Source organism: Helicoverpa zea, chromosome 24, assembly GCF_022581195.2.
Source record: "Helicoverpa zea isolate HzStark_Cry1AcR chromosome 24, ilHelZeax1.1, whole genome shotgun sequence".
Taxonomy (NCBI): Eukaryota; Metazoa; Arthropoda; class Insecta; order Lepidoptera; family Noctuidae; genus Helicoverpa; species Helicoverpa zea.
The window spans coordinates 578,678-593,910 of NC_061475.1; the positions used below are offsets into that span (position 1 = coordinate 578,678).

The window sequence follows — 15,233 nt, forward strand, 5'->3', positions numbered from 1 at the left end:
TTACCTGCTGCGTCTCCTTGGGCGGCTGCTTGGGCTGGGCGGTGGGCTGGTAGGGAGTGTAGTGTAGTGTTGCGGTGTTACCTGCTGCGTCTCCTTGGGCGGCTGCTTGGGCTGGGCGGTGGGCTGGTAGGGAGTGTAGGGCGCCGCTGTGTACAGGGCGCTGCCGCCGTACGGGCCCGCCGACGACGATGTCTGAGGAAACAAAATAATATTATTTACATTCACTGTGTCAAACATATTCAATCCTTGAATATAAACTTCAGGGTATTCTATTACCCCAGTGGGGCCCAACAGGGCCCGCCGGGGCTGCGGTATTGTTCGAAAGAGTTACCGCGGCCCTGGTACATAAAAGGTCTACGACGGAACACGACGGTTTTTAGTCAGTAAGAGTCTGACTCTCAGTGGTCATTTGATGATGTTTGCCATCGTTAATTTAACGTTATTTGTAACGAATTATGACAATTACAACCTAATCCTTTCAGTGGTGTAGCCACATGAATCATTGTTACACGAAATTTTCACGTCATTTCAAGAAGTAAGTTGCTGGGGAGTCTGTTGTGCTGTTTCTTCTTCATGCTGGAACCACACTTTCCTATGCGTTATTTGTTATGCGCGTTATTCGGCCGCATACGACGAAGTGTGGAGGGTTCATTAGTTAGTTCAACCTTAACATGCAAATAAATAGTTTGAGTTCATTCGTCTATATTTGCTATATTTTCCCGCATAACGCATAAGCGCGAATAACAAATACACCTATCCGTCCACTTGTCGGTTTTTTGACACACTTCAAAGGACACGAATAAGCACCTCGGCACGAAGTGTGGATGCCATGTTTGTTGCTCGCTCACATAACAAATATTTGAGCGAATACAACGTTGTCGCATAACAAATAACGCATAGCGAAATGAGGTTCCGGCATCACAGCAACAACATGTTTTGGCGGCTGTCTTTTGTTTTTGTTCGAAAAGTGTTGATTTATCAGTCTAATTTGAATAAACGGTTTTGAGTTGGAGATGTTGATTATAATATTGTTGTACCTGGTATGAGTTGATGATGGGCTGGTACTGCGTGAGCGTGACGCTGGACGGGTAGGCGGACGCCGACATGGCCGACGCGCCCGTCAGCGACGCGTTGCTCGAGTTCACCTGCTGACAATGTCATATAAACATGAGTTTCGTCATCATCAGGATATTTATTATCGGGTTTGACGCATTTGGTGCACTTCTCAACTCGTACACCACGGTCAAATGGTGCACTTCGCAGCTGGTGCTCTCCTCAAATTGTGAACTTCGTGAACCGTGTTCAACTCAATCACACACTGTTTTGTAAAACTTCTTTTAACATTGCTTGATCACAAAAGCGTGCTCAGTTGACGCGAATTCAACAAGAGATCGTAGTATTCCGTAGTAAAACAAAAGCGTGTGGATTTTGCGAGACCGGTGTCGCCAGTTGAACACGGAGAGGGAAATACGCTGCAGATGCATCAACTACAATCTCAGCTATTATCAATCTATATTAATATTTCAAAGGTTTTTTTGGAATAGATAAATACAATAACTAAAGGACCAATTTCAAAAATTCTTTCGCCATTAAAAAGCAACATTACCTGCCAATAACATGGGCTATATTTTATCCCAGTACAAGCCAACAAATCCCAAAAAAATAATATTATTATAAAATAATACAGGTGCTCAAACCGTTTAAAAAAAACTGTTTCGATAAACATATAACATCTATCTACAATGATGATTCATCATCATCATCTCAGCCGGCGGACGTCCACTACTGAACATAGGCCTCCCCCTTAGATCTGCACAGATACGTGTTGGAGGCGACCGACATAAGGTCGTCTGTCCACCTTGCTTGTTGGTGGACGACAATGGTGAATATTTAGTTAAAGTAAATTGTAATATGTTACCTGTGGCGCATAGACATTGGCTCCGTATACAGGCGGGTGATGTGACACCGCGTGATGCGCGTACACATTCTGTTGTCCTACAGTCTGAAAATATCATAAATAAACTGTTAACATTTCTACCAATAAAGTATAGCATTTAGTCAAATTTAATACTATTTAATCAACTATCAAAAACAATTACAATTTATATCAAGTTATGACATAACAGACTTATCCCATTTTTTAGCATTCCATGAAAACAATAAATGAAAGTGACTTTATTTTACACCTCTTTTTGACGACCTCTGTGGCGCAAAGGTCACCAAGCCGGACTGCCGAACCTGAGGTCCCAGGTTCGATTCCCGGTTCGGTTGATATTTGTGTGATGATCATGCTTGTTGGCCGTGGTCTGGGTGTTACTATATGTATTTATAAATATGTATATATGTAGCTATATGTAGTTTATCAGTTGTGTTAGCACCCATAACACAAGTTAATAAATAACTTACCATGGGGCTAACCGACCGTGTGTGAAAAGGTGTCGCGACATTATTACAAAGCTTTATCAAATGAATGAAGTAATTTACTTTTATCCTAGGAATTGATCGTAAAATAAAACGTTCCCCCGCCCCCCCCCCCGGTATACCCGCTTAAAAGGCCCAGCGGCACTCCGACCTGGCCTGAGTGGAGGGTCCATCCAATTGTGGAAGATGTCAGAACAGTTTATATGGCCAAAATATGTTATACATTAGTTCCACATAAAGCTAGTATTTAGAAGTATGTGTTGTACCTTGGGCCTGTGGTGCTGCGGCTGGTGCTGCGGCGGCGGCGCGTCCGACACCGACAGCTGCTTCATGCTCGACAGCGCCGCCTCCAGGGACGCTGTCAACATAAAATATGTCTTATATCGCATTTTGTACTCTATACTAATGTAGCGAAGAGGAAAACTTTGTTTGTAGGTATGGATAAAATAAAAACGAATGGACCGTATTTCAAAATTCTATCACTGTTAGAAAGCTATACTCTTTCCTAGTGACATAGGCTTTATTTATCCCAGTAAGGTATTTTCCACAGGACGTGGGGTGAAACCGCGGTAAAAGTGTATTATATAATAACCTACAGTTAAGGTAGAAACTGATCTGTTGATGAAGTGTCAACAAGTCGACTGGCCTTAATGAAAAAAATATAAACCAGACTCATTTTTCACCTACTTCGACTGGTAGGAAGTTGTGAGATTGCCACTCGAATATAGCGTTAACTCTTTTGAACAATACCATAGTCCTGACCAGAGTCTATTTAGCAAATAAATTAGGCAATGATTCTGATTCCAAGTCTTAAGTATTGTTGCCAGTGGAGAATATTTACGGCAAGTTTTCGGCGGAATTAGATATAAAACCCGGTTATACTGTAGATACTCACAGGTAGTGTTGGTGACCGCGGGCTCGGCGGCGGCCGGCGCACTCACGGGCGTCGGCTCCACTACTGCTAAACTCTCACTCAGCTGCAACATACAAACGTCTTACTTTTACAATATTCTGCTCAAGTGCAGCTTCTTAATGAGGTAGTATGATAAATAACTAAAAGCTATTATAAAATGATATATAAGTTTGCTATAATTTGTACAATTTTCTATGGTGGGTATATGATATCGTAGATAGGAAGAAAATCGCGATAAATAGCTAGTAAGTATTGCATAAAAATAATGCTGAGTAGGTGTTTATCTGGTCACAGTAGTCGGGGATGACCTGTCGTTCCCCAGCGTGATTGCTGCCATGCTGGGAAGCGAGGAGACTCCTTCTGTGAGGGCGTCATGTCACAGAAGGAGGCGGCGGAACGACCCTCTCGCGGCGCCGGTTCGCAGGCGAAGAAGGAGCGGAAGACGTCGAACACAACGTCCGTCCTCATCCGTCGGGGTGATCAGCAGGCGACAGGCGCGGGGCTCCTGTGCTCCAGCCCACTGGGGGGAGGTATGAGGGGCCTGTCGTTAGGCGGGCAGACGCGTGCTGTGGCTACATACGGCAGTGCTCGGCGGCTGGTAGGGCAGGGGCGCGGGCGGGGTGGCGGGCGGCTCGTGCGGCGGCGTGGCGGCGGCGGGGGAGGCGGGCGCGGCGGCGGGCGCTGCTGCCGCTGTCGGTGCCGGCGCGGGCGGCTGCTGCTGCGGCTTGGGGGTGCAGTTGTCCCGGAGCGCGTCGGGCTCCAGGGCGCCGAACTGCACGTCCAGGAACATGCCACCCTCGCCGCCTCCCGGCATCTCCACCGCCATAGACGGGATCTACAACATTACATTAACAATAAATGTCCATTCAGATACAGCAACAATTAGATTATGAAGCAACTCTCAAAACAGTGAAATGAAAACACCCTTGTTCTAGACTCCATCTAATAAAGCGCAAGACAATATCAGACTAGTCACAAACCTTAGAGGGAGGAGGAACTCTCGCTCGCTGCGGTTTCCTCTGACTGGTGATGTCTGTGTTGCCGTACACGCCGTAATTTGACGTGTACACGCCTGCAATACACAAACATGCTTTATGTTAGGGAAACAAGATAAATATAGGAATTTGACATTTCTGTAATTTTTCTAGATTCGGACGATTCAACCGATTCCCCTCCGCCGGGGAATCGGTTTTATTCAATTTCGATTACAGAATTCTAATTGGGTAGTCAGAAGCCAGCAAGTCTGACGCCAGTCTAACCAAGGGGTATCGGGTTGTCCGGGTAACTGAGGTCAGATAGGCAGTCGCTATTTGTAGAGCTCACATACTCAGCTAAATCCGGCTAGACTGGAAACCGACCTCAACATAGTTGGGAAAAGGCTCAGAGGATGAGGATGAAAATTATAGAATTCTAAATTTTTATTCGTTCCCTGCAGTTGATTCTGATATCTAAAAGGTGACCGAATAATCAGAGCTAAAAAAATTATGCAATCATGTATTGTTTTTCGTCATTATGACACTTACACATTACGAAAGTGTTTATTTACCTATATCAATTTCAAATGTTTGGTGTTCGTGTGTTTGTCACGGGGTTTCTGTGTTGTGTGTGTATGTTTGTTTGTCGATGAATACTCACTATTGTCGTGCCTCTGCGACTGCTGTGTGAGTTGCGAGAGATACTGCGACTGCGCCGCCGTCAGACTTCCAGACATGCCCATTGGCTGAAAACATCACATAGTTTAGCTTTCAGTCTCTATGTCGAAAACTAAAAACACTGCCTATCGAACTAACAACTATCGTATAATAATAATGATCTTTTTAGTGTTGAATTATTTAAAAATGTAAGAAATATTTTGAGTAACCAATAAATGAAAAAAAAATGTTCTTTTAACATTAAATACTCCATTTAACTAAGATTTTTCTATTTAAGTAAGATCAAAAATAGGACTCAGGGGCATTTTTAAGTCCTTGGGAAATAGGTACGTCATACCATAATATGATTTTATTATAACGGTTAAGATTTTATAGGATTAAATAAAGTGTTACATTATAAGTTTACACTATTGTATTAGGTAAACTTCCTCTAACCGATATTGTGTGTGCTCACCTGATGATGAACCGGATGATGGTAAGTATCGGCGGGCGGCTGCGGCTCGGCCGGCGCCGCCACCGCGCCCGACACCGGCGACTGCCGGCTCACTGAACTTATTTGCTGTTTGAACAATTATATAAGTTGTTATATTTACTTTATTATATGTTAACAACACATAAGTATAATAAAACTTTACCTATATACAGTAGAACGCCGATTAACCGAATCGGTCCCTAAGCTACTCTGCAGCTCTGTTACCTACTGTTGTGAATTATTATACTTTGTATTTTGGGTAAGGCCTGATAGGGTTGCAACTTACTCTGATCGAGATTTTCAATCAAACTTTATTGTTGAACTGTGTTTAACTTTATGAAGATTTATTCTATGTGTGACAATTCATTTTTAATTATTACCGGTATAAATATTACCCGGTCGCAATTAATTCGGATAATCGGCGTTCAACTGTATGTAGAAATAGATCTTGGTAAACATGTATGTGCATTGCGATAGAAAGGAAACCACCAGTGTAAAAATGAAAACCTGTACAAATAACCACATAATATATTGGGTGCATTTACATAATTTTGTGGAGTGTATTGCTTATACATAAAACATGGTACATAACGAAAAACACCGTATATGAGCAATGATACATTTACACGCTTGCCAAGTCTCGATAAATATCCAAAAATGAGCGTGAAAGCGGAATATTTGGCTAGAGAAGCTTGAAAGCTTTATATATTTAAAAGACTATTTTTTTTTGGGAAATCGGTGCAAAAAAGGATAAAAAGAACCTTTAGGTAAGCGTTGGCTATGACACTTCTTGAAGTGTCTTTGTCTTAAAATTCTTGGTAATTCTTGGAAAGCATGTAAACGCAGCATATGTTATGTGTAGATGGGGATAGCATAGGTGCGTGTAGGTGGGGATAGCATAGGTACGTGTAGGTGGGGATAGCATAGGTACGTGTAGGTGGGGATGTGGTCGTGTGTAGACCAGTAGTGTGGGTACTCACGTCCCGTAGCGGGTGGTGGGGATGCGCGGGTATGTGCGCGGAGTTGTGGTACGTGTAGGTGGGGATGTGCTCGTGTGTAGACCAGTAGTGTGGGTACTCACGTCCCGTAGCGGGTGGTGGGGATGCGCGGGTATGTGCGCGGAGTTGTGGTACGTGTAGGTGGGGATGTGCTCGTGTGTAGACCAGTAGTGTGGGTACTCACGTCCCGTAGCGGGTGGTGGGGATGCGCGGGTATGTGCGCGGAGTTGTGGTACGTGTAGGTGGGGATGTGCTCGTGTGTAGACCAGTAGTGTGGGTACTCACGTCCCGTAGCGGGTGGTGGGGATGCGCGGGTATGTGCGCGGAGTTGTGGTACGTGTAGGTGGGGATGTGCTCGTGTGTAGACCAGTAGTGTGCGTACTCACGTCCCGTAGCGGGTGGTGGGGATGCGCGGGTATGTGCGCGGAGTTGTGGTACGTGTAGGTGGGGATGTGCTCGTGTGTAGACCAGTAGTGTGGGTACTCACGTCCCGTAGCGGGTGGTGGGGATGCGCGGGTATGTGCGCGGAGTTGTGGTACGTGTAGGTGGGGATGTGCTCGTGTGTAGACCAGTAGTGTGGGTACTCACGTCCCGTAGCGGGTGGTGGGGATGCGCGGGTATGTGCGCGGAGTTGTGGTACGTGTAGGTGGGGATGTGCTCGTGTGTAGACCAGTAGTGTGGGTACTCACGTCCCGTAGCGGGTGGTGGGGATGCGCGGGTATGTGCGCGGAGTTGTGGTACGTGTAGGTGGGGATGTGCTCGTGTGTAGACCAGTAGTGTGGGTACTCACGTCCCGTAGCGGGTGGTGGGGATGCGCGGGTATGTGCGCGGAGTTGTGGTACGTGTAGGTGGGGATGTGCGCCTCCAGCGGACCGTTGGCCTCCGTCGCCTCCCACTCCTGTCACGGATATGCTCGTATTTGCATTTTTTTTACTTATAAAATCGTATGTGTAAGCGAGTTTGAATTCCAAATACAAAAATGCTTTGACACTGACAAGTTATTAATTACAATTCGACACTATATAAAATTATATACGAAACTGAGCAAGATTCAAAGATCGCTTACATGGCGATATATTTTCTTGGGTTATTGATTCCAGAAAGATTATTTGCAAAATAGATAAATATCGTTTACGTTAGTATGGTAATAACAATATTTAAAACTGATTCAAGACCAAGATTTAGAAGACAACTTATTTGGAAGTTTTAATTGAATTTACATCTGATTTACATACTAAAACTTACATCTTTATAAGATAATACAAATGGTTTATTATTTCCTTTTTTCGTTTAGAACGTTAATACTTACTTTAACTTCCGTATTCTGAACGTAATTATGGGACAGAAAATATGAATTAGAAGTGTTACATAAACATTGTTATAGGTACAGAAAAGCATGGGTTAAAGCACAAGTGGCAAAAATGAGTTGGTATTTCCATCCCAGAGGTGATGAACCATATCCTTAAACTACTTATATCCAGACTGTGCGAGGCATGCACCGCGAATGACCTAATAGGCATGTATAGAGTATTTAATTCATGTTATTTATTCAACTGTTTAGTTTTTATTTCATTTATTTCTTAAATACTTTAAATGTCAATATATTTTTCTCATTTGTAATTTTCTCTATTGTAAAATTTTGTATAAAAGCTTTGAATGTTGTTTCTATTTTGAAACGCAGTCGAGTTGTTTTATTTAATCGATTTGCACCATTCGTGGCGCATGCCTCGCTCTGTACGGATCCACCTTCACATATCGAAGAATTTCAAGTGACATATTATTTACATGAACCCTCAATGCCTTTAACCCTTCAATGTGTTAGCATATAGACAGGCATGCTGTTTATATGTAGTGAGGTAGTTACCTGAGTGGGCGGCGCGTCGGGCGCTGCGTCGGCGGGCTGCGCGGCGGAGCTGGGCGTGAACACCTGCAACACCTGGCGCATTACGTCTCCACACTGACACACTGCCCACACCGACACACACAACCATCCACATCAACATCATCAGCCTATCGCAGTCCACTGCTGGACATCGGCCTCTCCAGTGCACCCCACTGAGATCGATTTTCGGCAAAATCAAATCAAAATCAAAACTCATTTATTCAAACTTGGCTGCAAAACAACACTTTTCGAACGTCAAAAAAAATACAAAAGACAGCCCCCAAAACGCCCACCCTTCACCACTTCCTATGTGTTTTTGCTGGTAAGAAGTGACGTAACAAACTCCCCAGCAACACATGTCTGTCTGTAGGTTAAAAGAACCTTAAACATTGTTTGATATGTTCATTTGTATACAATGTAATTACAACGGCTTCTCGCATCCTCCACACGCAACCATCGACATCAACATAAATTCTACCCTTATAATATACTAGCGACCCGCCCCGGCTTCGCACGGGATAACAGTATTTCCCCACTATTTCATGTTTATTATTATTTATTTTTAATTTTCGCTCATTTATTTATTTAGAACATATAATTTACATTTTTAAATATTAAATATAAAAATAAAAAACATTTAAATTATTATAATTATTATAAATTTTATAATTATTTATTTTATTTTTATTTTTTCTTTATTGGCTCACCAACAATTGTGTACACTCATAATATTACAAAATTAATTATACTATAAATAAACTAAGTGTAACAATCTCTTACAGGTGAGCACAGCATGCGATGTATTACAATAATTTATTTTGCCACATGCACTAAATTGTGGTCCTTAATGTGGGCTAAAAATGGATCAAATGCCAAATAATTATAAATATTTGTATGTTATAAAGTTAGTAATTTAACACTAAGAAATGGAGAAAAAAGAAGGACAATTGAAAAATGTATACAGTGTTGAAGGTTATTTTATGGAACTTGCCAAGTGAGTCAGAAGGCACATCAACAAGATCACTGTAGCTATTCAATAGCTTACACAGCCGGGGAATGATAGAGCTTGCGCCAAGAACGCACCACGTTACATATAAACCTTCCTCTTTAACCACTCTATCTATTGAAAAAAACCGCATGAAAATCCGTTGCGTAGTTTTGAAGATTTAAGCGTACAATGGGACATAGGGACAGAAAAAGCGACTTTGTTTTATACTATGTAGTGATGTTATTTGGGACAGCGGAGTATGTTTTCTTCTTCTATCTGCCGCCATCTCATAAATAACATTCTTTTTAGCCATATTGACTCAACTATGTTGGGGTTTCAGTCAAACCATATGCAGCCGAGTTCCAGTGTTTTACATAAACTGCTGATCTGACCCAGTGATTAACTGGGGCTATCCAATACCCCTTGATAAGACTTTCTGGCTTCTGACTGCTTAAAATGTTCAAATGAGAGCCAGCAGGACCTACCCAAAGTCATGTCATAGTCAAGCGTTACTTAACCTCATGATCAATCAATCTGCTCGGCTGTAAAACCTCAAAATCATTTGTTTTTATTCTTAGTCTTATTCTTTATTGCACCCTTATCATAAATATATACAAAGAATCAGGACAGTTTATGTACAACGGCGAGCTTAACCCAGAATTGGGTTCTCTTACAGCCAACCTTGAAGCCATAGACATTCGATAGATTATATGGAAAAATGCATCTTTGAGGGGTTATAAAATGGCGTTACCTATATAATTATGCTGGTACTCACCTTGGTGTCTGATAGAGATCCGGACCACTCCTCGTTGTCCCAGTCTTCTGTGGTGGGGAATGTGTCGACGATGTTGTTGCTGCCGCCTGTAAGCACAGATTGAGTTGTAGTTCAAGTTCAAAACATGAGTTTTGTAGCAGTATGGTGTTAGCTAATGATTTCTAAGATTAAACGTTTCACATATATGCCCGAAGTGTACAGGTTGTGGCGATTCCATATGTTGAGAATCGTGCGACTTGTCTCTACTGCGGCAGGTTGTTGGAGAAGAGGTAGGTAGCGCACGGAGCATCGCTATAGTTCTTTACTATCTGCCCGAGATGCGCGCTCCTATGCGTTGCACTACAACATACCTGTGCTACTGTAGGAGTGTGGGCCCGAACCCAACACCAGTACCCCGCTGCGGATTTATCTGGATCTCCACGGCCTCGTGTATACTCCCAGGAACAGGGATTCACCGTCTAGTTGGTCAAGCTGAATAGGGACTGCACCTGTGTGTCTGCGCAAATGCTTTTGCATTACACTATGTAATGCGGAGTTGGCTGATCTCTTTATATGAGCCGCCGTAGCCGATAATCGGCTAGGAGGACATCACCCCTTACCCGCCCTCGCCCCGCTCGCCGCGCCGCCCTGCACACTCACCTCCGGGCTGCGTGTGGTCCCAGCAGGCGCGCTCGGGGCGCGGGCGACGGGCGCCGCCGCCCCGCGCCCCCCGCGCGCCGCCCCGCCCGCGCGTGCCGCCGCGCCCGCGCCACCCGCCCTCGCCCCGCTCGCCGCGCCGCCCTGCACACTCACCTCCGGGCTGCGTGTGGTCCCAGCAGGCGCGCTCGGGGCGCGGGCGACGGGCGCCGCCGCCCCGCGCCCCCCGCGCGCCGCCCCGCCCGCGCGTGCCGCCGCGCCCGCGCCACCCGCCCTCGCCCCGCTCGCCGCGCCGCCCTGCACACTCACCTCCGGGCTGCGTGTGGTCCCAGCAGGCGCGCTCGGGGCGCGGGCGACGGGCGCCGCCGCCCCGCGCCCCCCGCGCGCCGCCCCGCCCGCGCGTGCCGCCGCGCACGCGCCACCCGCCCTCGCCCCGCTCGCCGCGCCGCCCTGCACACTCACCTCCGGGCTGCGTGTGGTCCCAGCAGGCGCGCTCGGGGCGCGGGCGACGGGCGCCGCCGCCCCGCGCCCCCCGCGCGCCGCCCCCCCCGCGCGGGCCGCCGCGCCCGCGCCACCCGCCCGCGCCCCGCTCGCCGCGCCGCCCTGCACACTCACCTCCGGGCTGCGTGTGGGCCCAGCAGGCGCGCTCGGGGCGCGGGCGACGGGCGCCGCCGCCCCGCGCCCCCCGCGCGCCGCCCCGCCCGCGCGTGCCGCCGCGCCCGCGCCACCCGCCCTCGCCCCGCTCGCCACGCTCGCCACCCCGCTCGCCTGACCCGCGACCTGGGAACAACATAAACATCATCAACAACAGGTAGATAAACCCCTTCAGACTGCAGCCAGAAACCCCTGTAAAGTCCTATTACACGACACAAATTCTGCACAGATATTGTGATAACAATCGAATACTTACGTGGCCTGGGTCCAGAACGACTGCGTGGGTCCCGTGGTGGGTCTAATTCACCATTGCCAGCGGGGGCTGGTGGCTTCTTTTTCTTTTTCTCGCTGGTTCGCCACTCGCCCTAAAAACACAACACACCATTTCAATACCGACGTAGCTTGAGGTTGCCTACCTCTACCTTTCTTAAGTAGCTTTAACTGCCTCGTTGGTCTAACTGTCGCAAGTGCGGCTGCTGACCACGAGGTCTCGGGTTCGATTCCCGAGTCGGGCCGAAATTGCTTTGTGGGTTTTAGAAGACTTTCACAAAGCAGCCCGAAGCCTAAGTTGGTGATTGATACACCCGTGCATCGGAGAGCACGTAAATGTCGGTCCTGCGCCTGATCTCTATCCGGTCGTGTCGGATTGCCGTCCCATCGGGCTATGAGAGTGAAGGAATAGGGAGTGCACCTGTGTCTGCGCAAATGCTTGTGCACTATAATATGTCCTGCGCAGCTGGCTGATCTCCGCCGCCGTAGCCGACAATCGGCTAGAAGGATATCATAGATATATATACCTGTATCCGCTGGCTCTCCTCCAGCAGCAGGTTGCAGGCGGCGACCATGTCGTTGTCGGAGTCGTGCAGCGCCGAGCACACCTCCTCCTCGGTGCGGCACGTCATCTCCATCAACTCCAGCACCTGACGGGAACAACAACTCACTCTAGTACTATGTATTCACACATTTATTTTGTGGGAAATCATCAAACGATCCCTACGCACTGTGGGTGGGGCGTGAAGGAGATTCACACTCTGACTAAAGCCCACCATGTTCTTTCTTAAGCCTTTTGTCTACCAGGCCGCGGTAACTCTTTCGATTTATCCCGTAGCCCCGGCACGATATACAACACCTTATATAGGTATAAATTCAGAAAAGAACACCTTAAAAATATGATTGGACAATCTCGAGAAAATTCGCGTATCGGCGCTAAACGCAGGCTGCTGAAAACCTGTCATTTAGGTAAAATAGAGTAAAAGCAAATTTAGGTCAAACTTAGGTCAGCCGATTGCGGTCTGGAAACTCTTTTTGAAAAAATCCTCAACTGATGACAGAGGCTATTACCTTAAAACAATGACGTCATAACTAGTCTTGCTACTAACAAGCACTCGACTTGCATCCCACAGAAACAGCTGTTACATTGTAAGCCTTTGTTTCTTAACCGAGTGAACGGAAGTGGATGTATGAGTACTTGTAATTTTCCTGCTACCTTACATTGTTGCTTGTCAATGGGTGAGATTATTATCTCATAGTATTGTGGATAAAACATGTTAAGTACACAGGGCGGTATTTCTACATGAGAATGTTGGCACCCTCTTTCGCACGATCGCAGTAACTTATAAACATTTGCCCTAATAATTGCCCCTAAGGTAAGTGCTTAGACTGGTAGCGGGAAATTCAAAATCAAACGTTTTTTTTTATGTTTTACCTAAGTTAACATTCAATATGTGGCGTTATCTTATCAATCGCTGAAGTAGGTAATATTAAACCTAATTTTTGATGTGTGTGTTTTAGTCTTAAAGTTCTAACTTTCAATTTTTTGTATCCGCAACTCTTACCCACTGGCTTACATATTACTCTGTCAAAATTGACAAAATGATTGTTAAATTAGCTGACACACTAAAGACGAAGGACCCTGTCTCCTGTAATACAGTTATCAAACTAGTATAGGCTACAGATGATCTTTTGAACTCATTAAGTCATGTATTACATTTACAAAAAATATTATACCCTGTTTCTTGGATGAAAACAAGATTTTTTTTAACTCGTCATAATTAGTTCGCTCTGGTACCCGAACGCAGTTGCAACGCTCAACAGTAAAAGTGACGAGTACTAAACACCGTTAGCTGGCTAGACTTTCCCACGCCACGAATGGTAAAAGCATATCAAATCTATAAGTTGTGTGAAGTAAAACTCTTTATGGAAAGCTGATTATATCTTTTGTATAGTCTTTAGCATATACGGTTCTTATGGTCTTAAAATCATCAAGGTGAAATAAGCAAATATGTGCGCTAAAAACTATAAGACTATTTGACGGTAGGTATTGACAGGTACGTTTTATATACCTTCTGTTGCCACGATTATTTAGAAAAAATGCAACATTTTACCTTGCTGCTACTTTCTCAGTATGGAACTCTTTATCCTTGTACCACAAATTGTATTTCCGACAAATTGTACAGGAAAACTTAAAAATGCAAGAAAAAATCATTGCGTAAACTTGTTGGTAAACTTTTTCTTGCTTTTGCAATAACTTTTCTTGGTTTAAAAAGTCCTTTGTAATTTTGAGGGGGTGCAGAGTACAAATTGGACCCTTTTAAGAGTAAAAGGTACATTGGGTGGTTATGTAAGGTGACTCTGAGCAAAGTGGCACACGAAGGCGTTCTCAATATGGTACGGAGTAATTTATTTATATCAATGATTTTTTGCCTCAATTCCTTATTCGAGACTTCTTACATCGAGTGAAGGCGAAAATAGAGTATGTTATTTTTAGCTTTACACTCTGCCTTTTGGAGTATTAAGAGTTTCCTTATCTAATTTTAGATTTTCGTGTTATTATATTGTGGATAAAATAATTTATTCGATTGCAAAATCTTAATTATTCTTAGCTAATTGACAAGCCTGTCAACACATGTTATCGCGGTTCACACAAACATCCGTCGTAATTTTCAACAAATGCCTACTTGCAGAGTTAAGCTTTATCTTAACTACTTCCGTCCAATACCTTACTAAGCATTTTAAGACCTACATACTCGTTATGTAGTTCAGGATTTTTTTATCGTTTTGACATTGAAACTGAAGACTGCCTGCATTGTAAGTATGTATTAATAATACAATAATATGTAAGTAACTACAGAATCGATGAATTGACAGTAAAGTGTACTTCGGCATACTTTACTTACACATACTTATCATTTCATTATACTGGCAAAAAGGTAAAGCTACTCTGACCTAGTTCGTTCGTTTAACTTTTATTTTTTAATATTCCTACTACTGATCTGCTGGAAGAGCTTTGAATAGAAATAAGCGGTACCTCTGTACTATTATATGTTACTTCTACTTCTGTCATGTGTTTACTGTGTACATAAATAATATTAAAATACCTTCTTTATTTTAGTTGTCACAGAAAACTGAAAAAATACCCTGTCGAATGAAAATTCCTGTATAAATTCTAGCGGGCATAATTAAAAGTATGCGTAACTCACCATTCTTCGAACGTCAGACGCGTCATCGCTTTTACGATCGATCATGTGTGCCATCCGGAGCTGTTCTGTAGTAGCCTGGGGACAAACAAACAAAATATTCTTATCAGTCTATTTTCATTACTGAGTTAATTTCCAGGAGTGTGGGAATATATTTATTTATAAAGAAAATGTTGAAAGGGTTACTTCTTATTACATAATCTAGAATCTATTGTTTAAGACATTTTTTCTTTGCTTTATCTGATAGGTATTAAAGTAATAAAACTTGCAGCTCTTTCAAAAGTGTGGTAATGCCACAAAAACGCCTGAGTATCACAAAGGGTTGGATAATATTATATTATCAAACAGTACTTTTAGCGTATATTT

General features: G+C 44.4%; 1 protein-coding gene across 24 annotated transcripts in view; it reads right to left on the bottom strand.

The window, feature by feature from the left end:
- LOC124642481 (protein lingerer) overlaps positions 1 to 15,233 on the bottom strand; it is a 45,127-nt gene that overhangs the window by 20,054 nt on the left and 9,840 nt on the right. For 15 of the 24 annotated variants that reach the window (XR_006985773.1, XR_006985774.1, XM_047180921.1 and 12 more), the window contains exons 3-18: positions 14,871 to 14,945; positions 12,189 to 12,311; positions 11,648 to 11,756; positions 11,353 to 11,517; positions 10,102 to 10,187; positions 8,321 to 8,392; positions 7,247 to 7,354; positions 5,441 to 5,545; positions 4,970 to 5,054; positions 4,315 to 4,406; positions 3,915 to 4,169; positions 3,317 to 3,398; positions 2,688 to 2,779; positions 1,919 to 2,002; positions 1,038 to 1,148; positions 82 to 192 (exon numbers count right to left, since the gene is read on the bottom strand). Coding sequence is in view for 22 of the 24 variants with exons in the window: in XM_047180921.1 (XP_047036877.1) it covers positions 82 to 192; positions 1,038 to 1,148; positions 1,919 to 2,002; positions 2,688 to 2,779; positions 3,317 to 3,398; positions 3,915 to 4,169; positions 4,315 to 4,406; positions 4,970 to 5,054; positions 5,441 to 5,545; positions 7,247 to 7,354; positions 8,321 to 8,392; positions 10,102 to 10,187; positions 11,353 to 11,517; positions 11,648 to 11,756; positions 12,189 to 12,311; positions 14,871 to 14,945 (1,755 nt within the window). In the remaining 2 variants the exon portion in view is untranslated. The remainder of the gene's footprint in view (positions 1 to 81; positions 193 to 1,037; positions 1,149 to 1,918; positions 2,003 to 2,687; positions 2,780 to 3,316; positions 3,399 to 3,914; positions 4,170 to 4,314; positions 4,407 to 4,969; positions 5,055 to 5,440; positions 5,546 to 7,246; positions 7,355 to 8,320; positions 8,393 to 10,101; positions 10,188 to 11,352; positions 11,518 to 11,647; positions 11,757 to 12,188; positions 12,312 to 14,870; positions 14,946 to 15,233) is intronic. The other 9 variants (XM_047180925.1, XM_047180926.1, XM_047180920.1 and 6 more) reach the window with 5 other exon arrangements.